This window comes from Sciurus vulgaris, assembly GCF_902686455.1.
Source record: "Sciurus vulgaris genome assembly, chromosome: 8".
NCBI classification, from domain to species: domain Eukaryota; kingdom Metazoa; phylum Chordata; class Mammalia; order Rodentia; family Sciuridae; genus Sciurus; species Sciurus vulgaris.
Window position 1 is genome coordinate 44769457 of NC_136468.1, and position 23480 is coordinate 44792936.

Below are 23480 nucleotides of genomic sequence, written 5' to 3' on the forward strand. Positions count from 1 at the left end.
ATGAGGGAGTCTATGGGTGTGATTTCTTCCTGAAGCTGTGCATTTACCAACCCTGCAGTAGTCTATGAATGTGCATACCATTCTGAGTTGGTGATGACCAATTGCATATGTTTGCTTACAGGTGAAGAAGGAAAAAGTATTTTATCTGCCTTAGACAAAAGCTCCACACATAATGCATGTTCAGGTAATCTAAATTAAGGAAAATGTAATCATTTTACTCAAACTTCTTACAAAACAAAACTAACTCATAATTTTTCTTTTCCCTCCTCTGAAGGACCTCTGGATGAATTGTTACACATGAAACCTGAGGAAGGTGGTAAGATTTATGCAGTTCTTTGAGGCTGTGATTTGTTTAATTTTTAGTTCCTTTTTTACATGCAAGAAAATGTAATATTTATCTTTTTAATGCATTCCTAAGCAAAAATTTTTAGGTGAGAGTCTTTATAAATGACCTTAAATATGCCCAAGCATATATTAGTTTGTGTGGATTGTCATTTTACTATATTTAATTTCATAATGTTTGAACTCCTAAAGCTAAAAGTTATGTTGAAGGTCACACACTGTCAGAGAAAACAGTGGCTTTCAGAATAAGATAGATGTGGATATGAATCATGGTTTGACCATACATGGCCTGTGTGGCCTTAAATAATTTGCTTCATATTTAAACTCTTTACTAAGCCTCAGCTGTTCTCATTTGTAAAATGAAACCAATAGCAACAACCTTGCTGGATTACTGTTAGGATTGGAGCTCAGGTACGTAAGGTAGTTCATGGTCACTGACACGGGGCACTCTTAAAATGGTAACCAGTAGAGATAGTGGGACCAGGGATTTTGTCCAGGGTTTGCTTTGCTGTACTTCCAATGAAACTTCCAATGAACACATGAGCAAACTGAGTTTTAAGGCTGTTCTGTTTCATGTATGCACTCACACTTGCATACACACACATATACAATTTATTATTTAGAGTAATTTTTGGTTCACAGTAAAATCATACACAAAGTACAGAGATTTTCCATATGTTCCTGCCCCCACATAAGCAGAGCCTCTCCCGCTGTCAACTTCCTGCAGTCAACTTCCTGCACCAGAGTGTGTGTGTTATAATCAATGAGCCTACATTGACACATCATTATCACCAAAAGTCCAGAGGTTGCAGAGGGTTCATTCTTGCTATTATACATTTTATGGATATTAAAAATATAAATGGACATGTATCTACCATTACAATATTATATAAAATATTTTCACTGCCCTAAAAAAGGTGGGGGAAGAATTTGCCTAAGTAAGTCCCATTCCTAGGTTTTCCAACTTTAAAATCCCTTACTGTATAAACCCCCAGGAGAGAATCCAGAACTGTGGATTCTGATGCGACTCTCCAGTGTTCAGTGTCCACAAAATTGAGTGTGTTTATTTTGATCATAGCCTTTGTGCTCCATTCTACCATGGGTTTCCTTTTAATGATTTACCCAGAGTCTAAAATACTCCTGAGATTCTGAGTCAAACATCAGAGCATCTTTGCCCTGGTGACTGGGACACAGTTTGCCCTGATCATGCAGGTTTCTAACAGGGTAAAAGTTGGCCAGAGTCATCCTGTGGGGCCTCAGCTAACCAGGGCAGATGACTCAACTCAGTCTGGGTTTGATGTGGATTTAATTCACAAAGTGTGAGAGGAAGAAAGTCTCCAGAAAACAGAGGATATTGATTAAAGATTCTTCAAAAGTGGAAAGTCACCATAATTTTGGCATCAAGTTTCCAGGGCTTGGGGTGCATAAACAAGAGCAGAAATCTGTTTTCTTATTGTCTTAATGAAGGCAACATATTGTGCAATATTTTATGAATGTCTATGCATATTGTAATGAAATTAATGAGTAAATAGTTAGTGCAGATTGCTATATATGCCTCCATTTTTTATAAAATCTCCCCTCCGTGGCTTAAAAGTAGAATATTTTGGTGGAATAAAGTTTTCTTTTACAAGTTATTTTTTGGACAGGGATATATTTTAACCTTGACAAAATGACATAAAAAGAATAGCAAGCCCTATATACCCACCACCCAGTTTCACTTAACAGATATATTTATAGTCACACATACACTCAGCTTGTTTTGATAGATTGACATTCCTCCTAATCTCAACATCTTGTTTGTGTCATTTGTTCTTTGACTTTATTCTCACCCTATTTAACTTTATTATTTTAATAGATTAAATTTTTGAATTAGTAGCATATTCACATTGCGACAAAAAAACAAAATAATAATAAAAAATAATATTAAAAACACTGACTCCCATTCCTCTTCCCCACTCCACCCCGATTCCAATACTCCCATCCCCTGGCATATCCTGCCCGTGTTTTCTATAATCAGACACACTAATCATGACTCTATGTCCTTATGTTTCCCCTCTTCTTACAAAAATTGGTTCTTGACTTTGGTTTGGGATTTTTTTTTTTTTAACTTGTTAGTAATTCTATAACCATAACCCACTCTCCAGCATTTCTTCATAGAATTAAATCAAAATGTTTCTGCCTTACTTTTGTAAGCCTCTCTGCGTGTGCCAAGAGAGATCACAGTAAGTTTGGTATCATCCTATTCAAAACAACCTCCAACCTCTTTGGTTTACTGTTACCATGTTTGTTAGTTTTGTAGAACAGCAACTCATATCCTTTCAGGGGACAATCAGTTTAATTCTAAAGATGCAAATACAAACATGCTCTTTCCTTGTTCTCAAAGGAAGCTTGTTCTCAGACAGAAAAACTGATTTGCAAATCTTCTAAATTAAATGCAGTGTCACATAACTCCTCCTTCCTTTTCGTCACGCCAACCCTCAAGGCCCTTCTCTGGGCATAAGTGATACTTCGCCACTATTTGTCTCTTCTTGTTGCCAACCCATAGGGTGGCATCAGCTTAAATATTAATGTGACCACTGGCATAAATATCTTCTCTCAGTGCCCAGAGAATTTGTGGTGGCCAAAGAGAAAAATACTCACTAATTTGTTGACTTCCACATGTGTGCCCTGTGGAACACTGCCAGAAGACCTGAATCCTGAATTAAAATGCTGATTATAATACGCAAAACATTAAATAGGCAAGAAATAAAAAGAGCTTAATCCAGGGCTGACTGGCTGGATAGGACTCGGGGCTATAAATTATAGCTCCCTGGTGCTTGGGGGTCAGTTCGCTCCCTGTGGTAATTCCGTCAGATGGAATGGCTAGGCTGGGATACAGTGTTAACAACAAGCAGATCACTTAAGACAACAGCAATGACTCTCTAAGAGCCACCACCCAGAAAATTACTCCGAATTAGTGTCCTAATGAAATTTGCTTTCTCTTACTAAATGGTAATGTATTGGGAAACTATTATTTAAATACAGTTCCTAAAAATGTTTTAAATGAAGAAGAAACTTAGTGACATTTTGAGATACTTGAAAGTGGTTCTGAAATCACCTTGTGAAATCAGCTCAATTCATGAGTTATATACAAGTATTGGTGTTCCTCAAAGTTAGACCAAGAAAAATAACTAGCCTGTAAATAAACAGAATATATTTTAAAAAAAGACAAGATTTGGATGAATTCAGCTCACCTAAACCTTACCATTTTACCTTCCCTAAAAGATCCCTCTCTAGGAAGAGACTGCCTAAGTCACTTAAAATATAATTTAATTGTCCATATTATAATAACATATCTGTTTTCTGTTACTTCCTTGGTTACTACTCGATTCTAAACTCTGGCAACATATCAGAATGACAGTTCATTCAGTACCACCAGAGATACTGGGTGAGAATATTTGACTTGTAGCAATTGTGAGCACTTGGCTCACTTCAACTAAGTCACTTAGAACTGTCTTCTGCAGTCTTCATATAGTCAGACTAGGGACCTGATTGTTTCCTCACATGCAATAAAGCAAGTACTGAGCTACTAAGCTCTTTATCTTTTCTCCTACACTTGTCCTCCTTCTTGCCTCCCTCTCTCAGTATTCTGGGGTGTTCTTCTGGCTTTGTCCTCTCATGAAATAATGACATACTTTGGTTTGGGTTTCTTTTTTATTTTATTTTTTGAGGTGTTGATGATGAACCCAGGGCCTTGCACATACTAGGCAAGCACTCTATAACTAGGCTATGTCCCCAGCTCAATAATGATATACTTTTATGATCAAATACTGTTTTTATTTAATAACCATGTAGTCAATAGTGTTATACATAAGTTTATCACTATATTCTATAAAGACTTACCCCAGCCCCAGGTGTCATGTTGTTCAGTAAGACTGCTTGGTGGCTAAGATCTAAGACTGAAAATGGAGGAATAGGATTGGGGATCGTAACAAAAACTTTTTTACTGCCTATTCAGGTCTAGCACTATGGGATTTTTGTGTTCTGTTTTTTTAGAATTGGTAGGGGTGGTTGCCTCCCTCCCCACACCTGTTCTTTTTGTAATGTTTTTCTTTAAAAAATCAGAAGTGAGTTTCTAGAAGCAGCATTCTAGAATTCCAAACAAGTACTTTTTTTTTTTTTTTTTTTTTTTTTTTACCAGAGCCTTAATAAGAATATTTTTCTGGTTAGACATTTTTGTAAGGTGGTTTCCTACCCATCTTCCCCTGATTCTCTTTTGGGTGATGTGAGGATGGTGTTGGTGTTTGGGGTTTTCATCAGCACGGCAAACATGTGGCCTTTAAGATTAGTCATCAGGTTGAGAGGGGGTAGGGAGAAACCCAGAGAAGTGAGTCTTCCTGTTTCACACACATGAAGGTAAAATAAGTGACATTTACCTGTTTGTTTTCCTATTCTCTCGTTTTCAGTCTGTGTAGCTGTGTTTCCATCTTCTGTCTTCCTAATTTATGCTGAGGTCATGAAACTCAGTATGACTTCAAAAATAACACCTGTACAAGCTGTCACCAGTTTCCCACACTCTGAACTTGAGAGCTTCCTCTGTATTTGAGTCCTCAAGAGATACAGCTCATTGGTTCAGGACCAGTTCTCCTAGGGAATGTTTTCCCAGGGCGTGGGGCTCTTACTCCTGAACCAGGGCCATATGTGCCAGCCTGCCAAGTGGGTCTGCCATCACTGTCATTCTGCCACAGTGCCTGCATGGTACCTGCCAGCGGAGTTCGCTGCCCTTAGACATTCTCAGCACTTGATGAAAGCTTCTTAGTAGTTTCTATTTGAGTTCCTACATGGGTTCTGAAATAAATGAAAGGTACCACAGGGAGAAAATAGAGCTGTAAGTCTGGGGTCCACAGCTAGATTATCAGTAACAAATTACATGACCTTCAGCAGGGCACCTAACCTGGGTATATAGTTTTCGTTACTTGCAAAATGAGTTAGAGGAAATGGTCTCTAAGTTCCCTCTCGGTTGCAAGAAGAGAGAGAGAGAGAAGGCGAAGAGGAAGGGGAGGAGAAAGAGAAGAAGAGGAAGGAGGAGTGGGGGAGGAGGAGGAAAGAAAACATGATTCTTAGTGGGAGGAAACAGCAGGTTCTCACACAGGAAAGCTGGAAAGTGCATTTGAGCAATGGCAAGCGTACTTTTGCCAAATCAGCTTCCCAGCAGAATGTTGTGTGTCTTAAAGACCTTTATCAGAGCTTGACTGTAGAGCCCTGAATGCCAGTATTGGGAGTCAAAAGGAGCCATCGAAGGTTTTTGAGTGAGAGAGTAATCTTACAGTCATACTGAGCAAAGGTGCACAGTAGAGGGCTGCCTCATGGTGCACCAGCAGCCTTTCCAGTGGGTAAACCAGAGAATCCCCCCAAATAGGAACTTGTGATCAGAGTTAAAGGAAGAACTTGGAATCGGAGCTAGAGATTTGGGGATTTTCAAAGATGAGTTTGGAACCATGAAAACAGATAAGATCTGTGATAGAATTATAGGGAAGGGAGGTGATGGTTTAGGATAGGAAGAGGCAGCAGAGAAGGTGTCAAGACCACCCATGAGAGCCACCTCATGGGGACTCCCAGGACATGACCACATTTCCAGAGCAAGGCAGCAATGCAAAATGCTAGAGGTCTAAGACCTGAAAAGGGGAGTTGCTGGATTGGCCCTCAGTATCCCACCTGTAACCTTCCAGTGAATCATTTCAGTGTAGCATAGGGGCAGGAATTTAATTGCCAGCAGCTGAAGAATTAAAAAAAAAATTAAAAAAAAAAAAAAAACACAGAGACATAGAATAATTGACCATGGAAGGAAGAAAAAAAATGAGAACAGCAAGGGTCAAGGTGGCTGACTACAATATCAAGCAGAATATTGATTATCACCGGCCAGAGGAAAGAAGCGCTGGCGAATGAAAGACTAAAGCCGCTGGAGTGGAATATTGGTGGGAGGAGAGGACGCTTGCAGAAGGAGGGGGAGGGCATGGAGAGGGCTCATCTCAGAGGGCAGAGAGAATGCACAAAGGGTCACGGAGTTGGAGACAGAGAGGTGAACCTACGAGTGCGTCATGTCTGTCGGCTTTTATTTGTATAGTAATGTCTGCGGCTAGGTTATCAGATAGGAAGGCAAACACGGAGAGTGGGAGTCTGCACAAGAGAGAAGGGGTCTCGGAGTGGCGTCTGTGGGGCTGGCACCTGAGCACTAGCACTGCACAACCTTTGCTCATCTTCAAGACAAAAGCAGGCTGAGGCACATTCCCTGCTCCTCTCCATGGGTGGAAGCTCTGACTGCCGCACGTGGCTCTTATCGGGGCTTCTCTCACAGAGCTTATCATATCTCCATGTGTGTCTTCATTTTCTCTCAGTTGAGTTGAATTATTTTCAAAGAAAATGATAGCATGATTTGATTCTCAAGAGCCTACTGACTAATGTTGTTTCTCAAGTCTTGACTTGTCCAGTTACAGACCTAAACCTGTCCTTTTCTACTTGTAATTAAGTTTTTCTTACAAGTTATATGTAGCAATTTCAGGCTTCTTAATTATCAGTGCAATAATTGGGAGGTTTCCATGTTTTATGGTTCAAGTCAGTGCCAGTTTCATTGCTTTTAGCTAAGTAATAAGTTCTCTTAAAAGAGAAAACCTTCACTGTGCAGCCCGCTTTAACTATTAAACAACCAGGGTGCTATATAACAGGCCAATTCCAGAACTGGCCATCAGTGGTGTCATCTTGACAAGGGGTCCTTTCCTCATTTCTGTGACTGAAATGTTTGTGTTGGATAGGACAGAGTATTAATCAGGGATCATTTGATTGCAAGGGTAGAACCTCTTCTTGAAATAGGTTAGGTTTAGAATTTTTCTTTAAAAAAGAGTATGTTAGTCAGTGTAACTGGGGACCCGCAGTAGTAGATTGGCTTCAAGCAAGACTGAATCCAGGGCTTGGAGCTGTCCAGATTCTCTTCCCAACTCTTTAAGTTGCTTCCCTCTATGTATTGGCTTTACTATAATTACAAGCCTCAAGTCTGCATCTTTGGATTCTGGAATCCCAAAGCAAGAGAGACAAACCCTATCCAATTCCCATATGACAAACTCAAGGAAGCCTCTGGCATGTGCCCTGAGCCAGTCACTGCAGGACTCTGGACTGCCTTGGCCACACATCTACCTGGGTGCAGGACAATGAAGCATTCTAAGAAATGTCTCACCAGGATCGCATGCCCAAGGCAGTCAAAAAGAGAAACTGAAGAGGGAAGAGATGCTAAGTTGGCAAAAACACTCAAGTCCACTCTAAACACCGCCACACAAAACCTAAACAATAAAAGTGAAAACAGCCCACACAGACTGTGGTGCATTTTGGAAGTATTTTTCTTGTTGGTATATGAGCAGTGGTCTTTCCTGCTGGGCTTCTGGATTACAGCAGAGAAGCCTCTCTCGGGCTTGACCCAGCAAAGGGCTGAGTAAAATGACTGTGGAAGGCACTCACTTCACTTCTGAGGCCCATTTAAAGTCATCTGTTCCTCTAGGGCCTGCACATTGACTTGAACTGGTTCCACTTAGACGAGTTTGGCTCAGTAATCATCAGGTTTTCAGCCAGTTCAGAATGTAAACCACGAGAAAGGTTTGGGCATTCCAGTCCCACCTGAAAGTAGGAAGTACAGAGATTTGAAAACTCAACATATGTTCAAAGAGTGTTACTGGGAGACATTGAAAGACAGGATGCCTGCGTTGATGGATGGGCTGTCCCTCAGCTCCTGCCTCCCTCACCCGCCAGCCCTGGCTGGTTCCTGTGTGCCCCTATTCTTACAGAACTGTCTCAGAAGTCTGTTTAAGATGCCATTTCCACATCTTCCCACCCACCACACCTACAGGCTATGTCTTGGTGAAAATTTCTTTGATAATACAAACAATAAAAATGCTTAAATTAGACAGATGTCTGATTAAAGTGATGTTTTGCCACTATTTTAAAACCACAGTGATATGAGTGACTAGACTTCTCCCCTCCCTGATTTATAGCCAGTCTGCTCAGCACATCAAAAATCCCCTTAATCTTTAGATCTTTATGTAAAGTGTGGGTGAAAATAGATCCAGTAAAGCCTACACAGGGAAGCTTCAAAAAAAAAAAAAAAAAGAAGAAAGAAAGAAAAAAAGAAAAAGAAAAAACCTTCACTTACTAATTATCTCATATATATTTGAGGAAAACTTGATAATCTCATTTTATATGACTGCATCAGAATTCTAGCATAGCTCAGAAACAATGTCATGATTTTTTTTTCCTTCATTTTATGACTTACAACCAAAAGGTTTGCAGTTTCCAGGTGGCAATTAGATACCATAACACAGCCACAGTTAATAAAACTGTCAGTCTACAAAATATGTAGAAAACTCAATGAGAGGGTTGCTATAGGATTTTTTATAGTAATGCCCCCGTTCTACGTGTATTGACTACTGTTTGCCAGTGTTTACCTGTGAACACTCTCTTCCTTCCACACAGGCAATGAGTTGTAAGGGGTATTCTTTCACTCACACTGACCACACTCTGAAGTGGGTGTCAATAATACCATATCTCTTTAGAGATAAAGAGACAAAGGTTCAGAGGGGTTACAGGTCTTGCTAAGTCACACAGCAAGGAAGGTGAGAGCTGCGCTCCTCTCAGATGTGGTGTTCATTTCCGTCCTCCAGAACTGTGCCCCTGGTCATAAATCCTGCCTCTAGGTCAGTCTTTCATTTGCCCTCTTTGTTTCTCTCTCACTGTGACCTTCAGACTAATCAGACACACTCTTCCTTTGCTTCCAGCAGTTGTGCTTCAGCAAAGGAGCAAAGATGCTTTCCTTGGGCCTCGTGGGGCTTTCCGACACTCTCCCCTGGGCCAGGGTGTGGTGAAATTCTCTCCCGGCTTGGGTGGCATGACAGGCTGCCACATGGTGTGTTGGCTGCTCCAGCCCAGGCAGTGTGCATTGAGGGCTCGTGTGGGAAGAGTCAGGAAGCTTCACAAACCAGGAGCCAGGAGCTCCAGCAGGCTTTCAGTCCTGGCTATGTTTCAGATCTGAGAAATGTTTTGGTAAATCTGCTTTTATGTTAAAGAAAAACCAAAATCCTGGCGTTTTCCTGGGAAAATATTTCAATGCAATTCTATTGACACTCAGAACCTGGGCTTGCTCAGGAGGAAGGAATGTAAGGGACCATGGAATTTGAAATTTAGTTCTGCAGTGTGTTAAGAAAGGTTATAATGGAATAAATTCATATTTTGATTCACTTTTTCTTAAATCTAGCCATCACCTAATCTGTCCCAATCCAGTCCCTGTAAGAGTTATTGCTGAGGCTGAGCCCTGGGAAGTCATGTGTTTTGTGCTCTACTCCAGCTTGCCTGGGCCCCATGGCAGGGACTCCAGAACCCGAAGGAGCTGATAAGGATGACTTGCTGCTGCTGAGCGAGATCTTCAATGCTTCCTCCCTGGAAGAAGGAGAGTTCAGCCAGGAGTGGGCTGCCGTGTTTGGAGACAGTAGGCTGAAGGACCCAACACCATCAGGGTCCCTAGGAGAGCCAGACTCCAAGCCCCAGACAGGTTCTGGATTCCTTCCTTCGCAGCTTTTAGACCAAAACATGAAAGACTTACAGGCCTCGCTACAAGGTATGTATTATTATAATTGAAATTAGTTTTTTGCTTGTTCATTCTTTGCTTTCTTCTTTTAATCCAAAGGCATATTCATTCTTTCTTTGAATTTTCGGTGTGGGTATAGTTTCTGTATTTTTATTTTATATCCAGTGTCTTTGTTTTGTTTATTTTCAAATTTTGTATCTAGTGACATTTTGAAGTCCCTAAATTACATTCCAACCTTAAGATCTGTTACAAGGTTTAAGAGTTATTTCTGCTCATAATTTTCTCCTATGTTAACATGTCTTATTAGGAAAATATTAGAGGACGGTTCTCAATCCTCTTTGATTTAAGTTCTTTTTCATGGCACGTATGTGAGGACTAAATTGCCTTCGTGGTTTTGGGCCTGTTGGCTTAGCCACCTCTGCCTGGTCACCAGCCAGCCTGAGTTCAGTGTGTATCCATGAGGCAGATGTGTTAGTCAACTAACATTTTTGTGACCAAAATACCTGACAAGAACAACTTAAAGGAATTAAGATTTATTTTGGCTCATAGTCTGAGCCCATGGTTGACTGGTTCCTTTGCTTTGGGCCTGAAGCAAGGCAAAGCACCATGGTGGAAGGGTGTAGCAGAGCAAAGAGTGAGAAGAAGGGGCTGGGGGAAAAGATGGAGTCCCCAAGGGCAAGCCCCCAAGGACCCACTCTTTCCATTGGGACCCACCACTTACAGCCCCCAATAAGCACTTCAAATTTTTAATTCACTGATGAGATCAAAGTCCCCAGGTTCATTCACTCCCCAGGAGCCTCTCCTCTAAACACTGCTGCATTGCAGACTGAACCTTCAACATGTGAACCTTTGGGGACCTTCCAGATCCAAACCGTAACAGCAGAATTCCCCACCATCCCATAAACATGCCCTCTTTCAGGAGTGCCAATTGACATTACGCTGGACCTTTTAACATCCTGTCATCTCAGTTTTGTCTTATGCTGGCTCTTGCTCTCTTCTCCATCCTGAGCCTCCCCTTCCCCTCAGTATTCCTTCAGCCCAGCTGCTCCTGTTCTGCCTGAAATACATGGACAATGAATTCCCACCCACAGCTTCAGCAAAAATAGAGTTCCCACACTGATCAAAAGTGGTCTGAAACACTGGAAGGGTTCAAGGTATGTGGAGGCTCCCTGGCTGGCTGAGAATTGCTGGCATGTCCCCACAGTGATTTAAAGTACAAACAGGAAAACTCTGGTTGAAATCTAAAGCTTTGCATTTCTAAACAGACCTCAAAAAGGAAACCATTTTCAATTCTTTTTCCTCCTTTTATATGACATTGATTATGAGACAAGAATTATCATTAAGAAATTCTCAAGTCATTTTGATTTTTCTACAAATTTAGACTATCTCATTAATAAACAACATGTTTATCTGGCGCTTAAAGCTGAGAACAAACGGCAGAGCTAGAATGATTAAGTAATTATGGGCTATTAAAATCTCAGGTCTTTGGAGATGAGATCATGGATTCTGAAGTTGGTGGGCAAGACCAAAAATTGAAAAAGGAAAGAAAGGGCTTCCCTCTTTTTTTTATAATCACCTGATTTCTTTTCTCTTCACTTGGGGACCCTGTTTTATAGCCCTCTCACTGATGAATGATAGTGGGGGTCGAGATCGCAGGCATAAATGAAATCCAGAAGTGCTTTTCCACCTGAGTTTCACCCTGGGGTTTCAGAAAGCAAGCTGCCAACTGACTAGTTTCACCCCCACCCACCTGTGGCAGAGGCGCTAACAGGCGTGGGAGAGTCGGAAGGCCAGAGCCTGGGATCCTCAGCCCATATCTTTGGGGTGCTGGAAATTCTCCCGCTGTGTCACAGAGTGAACCTCACTTAGGCCCCCAGTTTTGGAGATTCAAAGGCCCTACTGCAGAAGGGAGCAGTGGTGGATGAGTGTCAAGTGCTGCAGGCCGCGCACCCTCTTCCTGAGAAGGCACAGAGAGGAGAGCTTAGCTCAGGGCCTGCCGGGGAGCTAAGACAAAGGCAGTGACCATGAGGCTTTGCACCTCCACCTGGCTGCATGTCCAGAGAAGAGGCCCCAAACTGCATGTAGGGGAGGAGAGGGAGGTGCTCTGACTGCAAGAGAAAAATGCAAGCTCTGCTGTGGAAAGAGAAAGAGGTTCTATATGGAATGCCATGTGTTTCTCCAACAAAGCCTCGTTTGTGATGCCTATCCTACCAGCATCTTAGGAAGTGGCTTATTCATTAACAAATACTTATTGGGTCCCTCGGTGTGCTGGACACTGGGGACTCATCTGAGAACAAAATGAACAAAGTTCTCTGCCTTCCTGAAATTCGCAGTCTGATGAGGAAGAAAACAGTAAACAATACGCATAATAAATAACAAATCACATAGTTGGTTAAGAAGTGACCAATGTCGAGAGAAAACAGAGAAAGTAGAGCTGGGGACAGCGGGTGCTGGGGATGGCAGGTAGGTCTCATAGAACTACACAGGGTTCTTGCTGGAAAGATGAGATCCAGAAAAAGACTTGCAGGGGGTGAGAATTAGCCACATGGACAACCAGGCAGAGGGGACAACCAGTACTCATGCCCTAAGGTGAGGATATGCTGCATGATCAAGGTGCAGGAAGAACACTGGTTGAAGTCTACGGAGTAAGTGGGGAGGCGCTCAGAGGAATCAGAGACTAGGCCAGGAAAGTTGAGCTGTGGTGGGTCTCATAGCTATTGGTAAATCTTGGACCTCCTTTAAGTCCAAGTGAAATTGGGAACCATCACACTATCTTCAGCCAAGAAGTGAAGGGATTTTGTTTACTATTTAAAATGATAATTTTAATTGCTGAAAGTTTCCTTTTCTCAGTTCCATCAAAGTCAGTGTTAAAGGAGCTATCCTGTAATTATCGAGTGATCCTGTTTCCTGTGCATACAAACATCTTCCAATTGAATGCCTATAGGACTCAAAATGACAGGAGAAAATGCCATAGCTAAGTGGTTGAAAGCACCTCCTTCAGTTTCCACCACCCATCTAGATTCCTGCAGTTACAGTCCGGATTCTACCCCGACTCTGCCCTGATGCAGGAACCTTCAAAACTTGTGCAGTAGAAATAAAGAACAGGCTCCCTGCTTCAGTACCATCAGATTATAACCACCTTCTGTGCTGTTAGGACTCCTCCCACCCCCAAAGGAGGAAAGATGAATGCTGCCCTAAGATTTTTCTTCACTACGTCCATGGTTCAAAAATGCATCTACATGAATACAGTCATGTGGCAACCTTATTTTGAAACTGCTTCCCCCGATTAACCAGATATGTCAAAAACCAAAGTCAACAAACCACTGAAATGATTCAGTGGTCAAACTGCACTGAGTAGAGGCTGGTTGGCATATCAGTTCAGTGAAACCAAGAGTATGGCAGAGAGTTCAGAAGCCACTTTTATCCTGCCCGGACCCTCCCCTGCAGCACAGATCAGGCCCCTCCTGCTCCTGAGTCCCTCCCTTCTCATCTGTAAAAGGGACGTATCAGACTCAGCTGGTCATCCCTGTAACGTCTTCCTATCTGTGGGTTAACCCCGCATCAGAGCTGCTGAGGACTATCAGCATGCGATTCCGTGACGTTAGCCAGCTCTCAAGATGGCACACGCTAGGGCCAAGAACTGTCCCATGTGCTTTTTACATGTGTCAATTTATTTAATGCCACCATGCCCTTCCCAAGTGGGTGTTATCGTCTCAGCATGTTAATCAGGGACATTGAGAAAACAAGAAGCTAAGTCATTGGCCCAAGGTCATGTACCTGGTAGGGGCAACTGGACTTGGAGAGGCCGGATCCCTGTCCACACAAAAGTTGAACGATGTTCTCAAATAGCACACTTGAATTTGGAAGTGTTCAGGGCTGGTACACACTCGTACACAGCCTCACCATCGTCCTAGCTTTCCCAGGGGGCTGGAGCCACACGGGCTCAGGGAGTCCGAGGTCTGAGGTGGAGGGCTCCTGCGCCTCCATGCCTTCCCAGCCCCTGCCACAGTCTGCGTCCCCCTCTCCCTCTTCCTCCTCCTCCTCCTCCTCTCCTCCTCAGACTTTCATCACCCCCCCACCCCAGCCTCCTCTGTCTGCCATCCCCTCTTCTTTGACCTCTTCCCTCATTCTGTTCCCCAGCCTTCTGGGAGGATGCACAGGAAAAGGGATTTAGGAGAACAATTACTCCTTCCTTCGCTCCTACTTCAAGCTCTAGAAGTCCAGAACAAAGGAACACATGTCAGATCAAGTTGTGCTGAAAATTTGAAGAAGTTAATTTTAGCTGAGATTCTGAAGTTTTCAGCATGCTAGGGCTGTGGTTTCTTGTATCACGCAGTGATGAGAAAAGTGTGCCTTTCTGGAGCCTCTTAACGTGAGTAGGAGGAGAGCCAGCCCAGGCAGACTAGCAAGGTAGGGCGATCTCATATTCGACCTTCTTGATTCTCCACCAGTATTCAAATTTAATTTAGAAGTAGACACTGTTACTGGAAGATTACCAGCTTGCTCAACAATAAATGCACAGGAAATCTCTCAGTTTAGAATTCTGCAACCAAAGCTAAGAATCTTGTCCCAGATTCTCAAAAATTGAGTCCTGTGTCGTTCAGGATATTGATTACCTAATTCCCAGATGCTGTTGCCCTCTGGGTGGATTATCCATTTAAGGCTAGTGTAACATCAAGCTTGAGTTATCTCAAATAAATCTCCTCTGCCAAAACTCATCTCTCGATACTCTTGGCTTAGCCTGACACTAGATAACTGACATTTCCAGTACTTAAATGGAATAATGCAAAAGAAAAGACCTTGAGCTTATTTCCTGGCACAAACCAATGGAGTTCTTAGCTTCATCAAAGCACCAGCATTGTCTAAGCCCACTGAGGAGTGTCTGTAAAGCAGGTTTTTGAGACCTTCGGGGTTCAAGAGCCTCTCCCTACAAGGAACCTTGACTATCTTCTCCACCCACATTTTATAGATGAGGGAACAGAGGAACCTCAGAAAGATCTTGAGATTTTGGCAAGTTTCTGTGGCTTTTCTACCACTTGAAGTAGGTCTAGATCCTCAACTTGGTTTACAAGGTCCTTCAGGACCTGATCCCAGTTTCACAATGCCCACACCACCCACGCCTTTACTTACCTGACTTAATGACATTGTGCTGCTGGAGAGCTGAGTATTCTGTCTACACATTGGACTCCAGCCATATGGAGCTTCCGTGTGCCCTGCTTTCCCCACCCACAGGGCCTTGGCATATGCTGTCCTGGTGTACACCCCCCACCTACACATGCACCATGCTTTACCCATTCGGCTCCTCCAGCCTTCTGGGTCAACAGTATCATTTCATCCAGGGAGCTGTCCTCGACCCCTCCGCACCCCAGCAGTCAGGGCTAGGTGTGTCTGCTCCCCACTCCCATGATGCCCCACACTTCATCATCGCACTACCTCACCTTATTAGAAAACCGAGCTCATTTCTTGTCTCTTACCCTGGGTTGTCATAGGAACAAGGTCCATATTTGTGTTGCTCACTGTGTTTCCAGAACACAGCTCAGTGCCTGGAATTAAGTAGATGTTCAAGAAGTGTGGTTGGATGGGTAGACGGATGGGTGGATAGCAGGCAAGAAAGGAGAGAGAGGCTAGATCAGACAGAGAAAACAGCCTAAGAGGTGAACCCCTGAGACTGGTGCTTTCAGGGGTTATCCCAATGTCTTCTGTGTTACACAAAAACTCAGTTTTCCCCTTAGATTTATTGAGGTCCTGTTCTCTAGCCTCTCTACTACCTGGTCTCCTCCACAAATCCCAATTTACTCAGGCAGTCAGCTAATAAGGCAGAATTTTTATTCACCCCTCACAGGTATGGACACTGAGGCTTCAAGGGGAAATGTGGATAGTAGGTGGTGCCTGGCCACTGTTGCCCTTCACAACCAACCCCACCCCAGAGCTCCCCAGGCTGTGATTAGCTCCCCAGGCTGGACTGCTGCTCTCTCCGCTGGTGAATTACGTCCACAGCAAAGCACTTCTCTGGGTGGTGTGATTTGGCTCCTCTTGCTGTTCTCACTGGCCAGTGTTACTTCTGGCCGATTTATATTTCCTTTATGTAAGTAAAGGGGCAGGGTTGCTCTAATAAAATTTTATATGCATTTCTGCAAACAGGGTAGCATGTCTGACATATCAAAGGAACTGAGAGCTGATGGTCCTTTGTTCACACAGCTCACTGTGCCCTCCTGCCCCACATCCTTCACCACCCCTCCTGTCACAATTGCTCCGAGGTGGGAAGACATCTCTCTAGCCACACCTTCATGTTAAAAGCCTCAGCCAACTAACACCAACTAGAGAACAGTGATGGCAATTACTAGAATATTAGCAACACTAAGCTCTCTTTAAATAGCATTTTTTTTTTTTTTTTTCTGACAGAAGCCAAGACATTGAAACTGGCATGGCATTCGTCCCTAATTACCCACATTGCACCCTTCCCCTCAAATAATTTCCAAAGTGATATGAGTGTGGGTGACATGCAGCTGAGCTTTGTGTTGTTTTCTTTTTTATTAATAACTGGTGTCACAGCCATGCTGTTTTATCCCTTCATTCACAGTATAGTCAGACTGTTATATGGATGCTTAATAACTGTTCCAAGGAGGGACTGTGACTTGGCACAGAGGCTGTTGTCTCTGCTTCACACCAGGGTGTCTGCAAAAAGCTGAGGTAAACAGTCCCAGATGTCTTCAGGCTCACCCTCCTTCATGTCCCCAATTGTGGAGAAGCGCCCCCCAAACTATGGATTCTAGATGCTGCTTGTGGGATTCATGAACGTTTAGGTGGGCAGTGTTCAGAAATCTGTTGTTACAAAGGAACTCAATTGGAAGACATCTGTGGACGGGGTGTAGCGCGATAGTAGAGTGCTTGCCCAGCATGCACGCAGTCCCAGGTTCCAGCTCCTGCACTGCACACAACAGCAATAACAAAATTGTTTTATAAAGAAAGCATTCTTTATATGATATGTTTGAAAATATGGTTTACACTTCTGGCACTTCTAAAATATGATATGCAGATTTTGCTTATTTATAATTTTTCAGGTACATGCACATTACATAAAGGAGGGTGGAGTTCTATTTTTGCATGTAGATTGCTTTCTGTCTCCTTTGAGGGATGTGTTTCATTTCATACTCTGAAAACTACAGTGCTCTGAATCTGTCTCTCTTTTCCAGTGTTCTCTGGAGCCGTTTTTGAAAATGAGTGTTGTGCACTTTTTGGAAAAGGGATAGATGCATTTTCCTGATGCACTCCCATTATATAGAATGGCATGTGGAGATCAGGGAGGCCTGCGTCCTGCACCCCTCACCTGGCCTTAACCACTAAGTCTTCTCTCCAGAAGTGTGCCTTCAAAAACTCAGAGAGCACAACACAATTTGAGAAATTAAAGGAAGGTGGAATCCTGAAGTGAGCCCTCTGCTTTCCAGGAGGGCCTCTCTCCTCATCCTGGCTCTGGCCTCAGAGACCTGCTAGAGTCCTCAGGGAGCCCCTGCTCCCTCTGAGGCAGTGCTTCCTAAACTCCACTCACATAACAGTTGCTGTTGTTTCAAACAGGTTCCTGGGCTCCATCCCAAGGATTCTGATCCTGTAGGTCAGCATTGTCCCTTGAACTTGTGTTTCTAACCAACTCATTGGTGATGCTCATAATGCTGGTGAGGGCTTCACACTTAAGAATGAGGCCAGGCCGCAGGGGTTAGTGGACAGGCAGCAGGGGCTCTGTAGAGCACAGGGGGTCTTGACTGCACTTGGTTTGGGGCAGGATTGCAGGGGAAAGGGCGTTGCCCGATTAGATTAGACCCCTCTCAGCTTTCCCTGTGACTGGCGTTATTTGGCACACACTGGACCCACAGCCTTCACTTTCCACATTCACCACTTTTATGTGATTTGGGTCTAGAAGGAAAATGGTTGTGGGCCAATTTTCTAGGAACAGGAGGTTATGTTATTCCTGGATCACACCAAATACTGGTCATTTTTTTTTAATTGCTTTATTAGAGTATAATTTATGTGCTGCAAAAACCACCCATTATAAGAGAACAGTTCAAGGATTTCTCATAAATGTACATTGTACAACTGTCACCATAGCTAGGCTTAGAACCTTTCCATCATCCCAGAGGTTCCCTGAACATCCATGGCTTTGGATTGTTTACGAATTGTATTAACAGTATGTTCAAGTACTGAACTGAAGAGTCAGTGAAGAGCAATGACTTTTAGAACCCTTTATATTTTTTCATTGTTTTAGATCAAGTAAACAAGTCATAGTCTGTGTGTTTCATTACTCATGGGTTAGTCTTCATAAATGAGCTTGTGTGACAGGGAGTTAGTAGTTCAGCACCTATTGGGTTCCAGGTACTGCTTTGTCATATCTTAAAATACTTCAGAAGTAGACTCCTCACACTTTAATAGCTCATCCCAATTCAACAGTCATACATTTGACACCCATCCAGCCCCAAGCAGTTGCTGAAAAATATAAAAATAAATAATATATGGACCCTGGCTTTGAGGCACTTGTAGCTTGAGGAACTGAGACAAAAATATAAACTAATAAATGTAGTATGACTCTATAATTAAGTCTTCTGTAGAGGATGAATCTTAGAATGATGGGGTAAACAAATGGCATGAAATCCTGCAATCTTTGTGGTGTATACTGTGTGGCATTCTTACTCTGGAAGCTAGCTTCTCTGCCCCTTCTGAATTCTTCCACCCAAACATATTCTCTCTTGAGGGCCAAGACAAAATCTTTCTTTTCTTTAAAAAAAAATACTGTGAACAAAAGCATCATGATAAATGGACACAGTTTTAAGCATAATGGTCCCAACAGTGATGTATTGTCTGATGGTCTACACTTTATAGTGAGAATCCACAGATTTAATCAGCTAATGTCTACCTGTGCTGTGTAAAATATTTTGAATCAAACTGAAGAAAAATTTCTTGTCTCACTCAAAGGACAGAACTTAAGACACAAAGAATTAAACCAGAGGTACAAAGAAGTATATGGTAAAGTTCTAATTAAACATGAGACCTACAGAAACATCCAGGATAGACAGGAAATGACATGAGGTATTAGACTTGCATCTCTAAACAAGAGTATTGAACACCTCTTAATCACTCGTGGGTAGGCTTGGTGCAAGAGCCAGACAGTGTGTTGCGTCACACAAGCTAAATGCCATTTTAAGGGTACAGTGTAAAGTTATAAAGAGGACTTTCTTTCCCCTCATATATTTGGGTTGCCATTTATTTGTCAATATTAATTAAGCCTCCCAATTTAACTTAGCTGTGTAGAAAATAAATGAACCGGACCAGATTGGAAATAGAGATGTTAAGTCTGCTAGTGCTACTGTCACATTTAATGGTGTTCTCTTTGAAGCTTTTCCCATTTTTGACAGAAAAGCAAGGCCCTTGCTTTCTTTGGAACACTATTGATGATCTTTGGTATGATCATGAAAGAACCATATTTAGGGGAAAAAATGATCATAAAGCTAAAAAAGCAAAAATGCTTAAACTTTAGCAATTTCTTGTGTGCTTTTCAAAATCCGATCCTTTCCTTAGCTTTCCATGTTTTTGAATTGGGCTTTCCATATTCTTGAATTGGGCATTCAGGAGACCTCTTGTCCCCTGAAACATATTCCAGTACAAGGAACATGGAGAAGGGTCTTGTCATAACATCCTCTGCCCTCTCTTTTGGGGCCACCATGGTTGAGAACCATGTATGTGCCCAGCAGCTGGTGGGTCAGTGTGACTGCTCTTGTTAGATCTAATGTCCTCTGGTTTTGAATATTAGGCTGGTCAGAGAGCAGTGTCAAACCTCCTCCTACTCCATGGTCAGCACCAAAGACATGCAGTTCAAATGACAACAGCCCTGCACTGAAAGGTAATACGGTGTTGTGTCCCCTGATGTGACAGTTGCCTTCTTTTCCAGAAGCCTGATACTATTTTCTGTTTCTTTACTAATTTCTATTTGAGCATCTAGGCTCAAAGCAGGACTATGGGATAGAGAGTTTTAGATGATCCTACAAATTAAAGTCAGAATTTTTTCCTGGCATACGGTCCTAGTTCATAATTCCCTTTGTCAAATTGTATCTGCTGAGGATGGATCAAATCTGTCTCCATGTGACTGGTGCTCCCCAAGATTGGCTGGAAATATCAAGGTGGGAAGAGCCACTGAGGTTTCCTATCATTAGCTAAAAGCACCATTGCCACCACCAAATAAGGCATCTAATTTGTGCTCCTCAAAAAGGGTGAGGTTTCTTAGTTGCCAAAAGAGGTTCTTTCAAGCTCATGAGATCTGTGCTTTTTAGGGACAGCCCCCTCCACCCCACAGGAAAAGAACATCTGCTTAACAGAAGATCTTGTGTATCTTCAGCTCCATCTCTGTTCCTTTGGTCATCCCCACTTTCTCTTTGACCACAGGAAGTCAAATGAAATGTCTAGTTCATCATCATCAAAAAGGGTTCCTAAGATGTTCTTTTAAGTGTTGTACAAATAAGTCAAACCTGGTTTTGCCCTCAGTAGTGGGGGTCTGGGCAATGTAAAGGTCCCCAAAGTCCCCTCACAGGTGAGGACCATGATCACTTTCTGAGGATCTCTAAGACCTTTCTCAGAGATTAGGAGGAAGGGGAAGTTAGCATGCAGCATATTTTCACTGGAGATGTCTTTAAGATATCTTGGCAGTCTATCAAGAACAGAGACTAGGCCACCTAAATCAGTCATGCCCCATACAGTATCCTTGCACGACCTCCTACGTGAAGATGAAACTCCCATTTTAAAAAGAAGTTCCCTCATCCCCCTGCCCCTCAGCCAAACTATGCTGAACTTTCTCAAGTCCCAGCTTATCATAGCAAAATAAACTAGGTGTTTATTTGATTAAAGTTATATGTAGGAATAACTTGCATATTACAGCTATTCGTGTTAGCAGTTTTCTTTCTATAATAAATACTTTGATTATGTCACTAGAAAGTAATATAATTCCAAGAGATTATGAAGGGAAAAAGGATGAAGGAATTGAAGTCTCCAGTGATCAGATCAGTTCACTATCTTAGCATTTCAGTGTCATTTTAATGAAAGGACCAAAGCCCTGTTATGTGGATATAATCTGAACACTTTCCTCCCTTCACCACTTTTAGCTACTTGTCCTACCAACATTTCTTGAGACTCTTTCCAGCCAGATGGCAAGCACATTCCTAGCTGCTCTCGGCTAGAAGGACGCCCTATCAGAGGATGCTTTCTTTCTTCATTTAGACTCTGACACTCCCACCTGTCAGAGAAGAAAAGCATGGGTCATCCAAGCCAGTGAACTTCGATTCTCACGTGGAATGATTTATATAAAAAAGAGCCACAACTTATTTAGAAATCACTTGCATAAGGCCCTCTTTTGAAAATGTTCTCATCTGGAAAATAATTTGACTGTATGATCATGGTATTCAGGAAGTTAGGTGTTTCAGTGAAAGAACAATAGAAGGGAATGCTCCAGTGATATTGGGGATGAGGGGATTTGGAGCTCACTGGGGAAAGAAAGGCACATCAAGAGTCTCCTTCCTTTGTGAGAGAGGGTGAGAAGAAGGTAGTGACCCTGATAGAAGAAGAGAAGTCAGCCCTGGGCACAGCCCGCTGTGGGCCTGTGGCTTTGAGAGAGGCCACCATCTCTCCCCTGACCCAGCAGACTTGAAAGAAGGGATTCCTCCAGCACACAGTCATTCAGTCTGACATCCAAATTAACTCTATTTCCTAGTTGTGGTAAAGCAAGAGGGTTCTGAAGTTTTGAGCAGCTAACACCATGGGCTGTGGTTATTAGCTGGGGTTGGAGTGCAGGTGGAGTTAGTTAACACAGCTCCTTTTTTCACTGATCTTCAGGCGGTGGCTTAGGAAAGTTAACCAACCAGCCAAACAGGGACATGTTATTTCCTAGCTCATTAGAGACAGGGTAATGGGATTTGTCCCTTTGTCCCTTTTCAAGATGGTGCTGGACCACCTGCCGCCAGCATGGTGGAGGTGGACATTCTAAAGGTGAGTTTATTGATGTTTCTTCTTCTCTCCTCAGAGCCTGCCAAGGCTGCCTCGGATCTGACTGCCTGGTTCAGCCTCTTTGCTGACCTCGACCCCTTATCAAATCCTGATGCTGTTGGGAAAACCGATAAAGAACATGAGTTGCTCAATGCATGAGTCTGCAGCCTCTGAGAGGGAGCTCTCCTGCCGCTCCACAGCACCTCACCTGGGGCTAGCAGAAGTATCACGCGATCAGTATGCTGTTTTCATATTTACGTGCCATTTTAATAAAACAAAAGGGTCAAGGGCCCTGTTTATATTGGTATAATTATTTACTCTGATTTGGTATAGAGGGTTTTAGCGTGTTCTGTATGTGGCCCTAAATAGGACAGGAGTGTCTAGGAGCGGTATCCAGGCCACTATTCTCCTGCCACTGTCCCATCATGGCTACTGTGGTGTCACTGGGCTACTGTGAGATCTAAGTTCATATCATAAGCCTACTTGGTAATAGGTTTAACTATCATGTCCCACAGTCCTCAGCGGCAGCAGGAGGCTAACAAAGCTTAATGCCTCCTCATGTACTCCCACCTCTGTCTCCCTCAGAGGGGGTCTTCTTCCTGCCAAACCACCTTCCCGTGAGCCCTGGATGAAGCTCCAGCCAACCAAAGACACTGTCCCCACAGCACTTGCCTGGTGGGCCACATGATCTCACATTGGCAGAGGAGATGGGTGTCTCCGCTGCACAAACCTTTCTATGGAAAGCAGCCATATTTGCAAACATCAGTGTCTTCTTTTGTCCTCTTCATGGCTGGAATTTAAAAGCATGTATTTCTAGAGGCTCTTGTGACATTTTTTTAATTAAACAGAAAAAAACATTTGACGTGCAAAATCATGGAGTCTGTTGTGGGGAGTCAGGGTTGTGCTGAGGGAGGCAGCATGGGTGTGGGGATTGGAGTGGGACAAAAGAGGAAGATGGGTCTCACTTGTAGGCTTGGAGCTATCAATTTGACTCAATACATCTCTCTCACAGATAAGGCAGCTCAGCTGGCAGCCATGGTACTTTAGGGAGACCCAGGCAGGGACAGGAGCAACAGTTTTGTGTGTGGGCACATAAGCAGCCCAGACGCTCTACCAGTATCACAAGCCCCCAGGAGTGGCACCACCCCTCCCCGCCCGCGTCACAGGTGACTTGATAAGTGAGGGCCACACACACTCACAGAAGCCCATACATACCCCTCAAGGCCCTGAGAGGGGGTGGAATCAGCAATCAGCCAGGAAATGGTCCTACCTGGTGGGGAGGCCAGGCTTCTGAAGCTGCAGCCTCCAGCTCTGAAGGGGCTTCCTGGGGTGATCTTCAGAAACTCCCATGTACACAGAAGCATCCTCATGGAAGGGCATGGCCACAGCAATAATGTGTGTCCTCTAAAATTCTTCCTGGAGGACTGGAGGCAGGGACAGTTGAAGGTTTGCTCCTCTAGGAAAGGATCCACAGCTGATGAGCTCTGCTGGCTTCCCAGCGCAGCACAGGCCACGAGGGAGT

General features: G+C 43.3%; 1 protein-coding gene across 9 annotated transcripts in view; it reads left to right on the top strand.

Annotated features, from left to right (window-relative positions):
- ICA1 (islet cell autoantigen 1) overlaps positions 1-22247 on the top strand; it is a 145534-nt gene extending 123287 nt beyond the window's left edge. For 6 of the 9 annotated variants that reach the window (XM_079151809.1, XM_079151812.1, XM_079151810.1 and 3 more), the window contains exons 11-15: positions 122-184; positions 275-316; positions 9704-9973; positions 19740-19829; positions 21996-22247. In XM_079151809.1, the coding sequence (XP_079007935.1) occupies positions 122-184; positions 275-316; positions 9704-9973; positions 19740-19829; positions 21996-22117 (587 nt within the window). In that variant the 3' untranslated portion in view covers positions 22118-22247. The remainder of the gene's footprint in view (positions 1-121; positions 185-274; positions 317-9703; positions 9974-19739; positions 19830-21995) is intronic. The other 3 variants (XM_079151813.1, XM_079151816.1, XM_079151815.1) reach the window with 3 other exon arrangements.
- The last annotated feature ends 1233 nt before the right edge of the window (positions 22248-23480 follow it).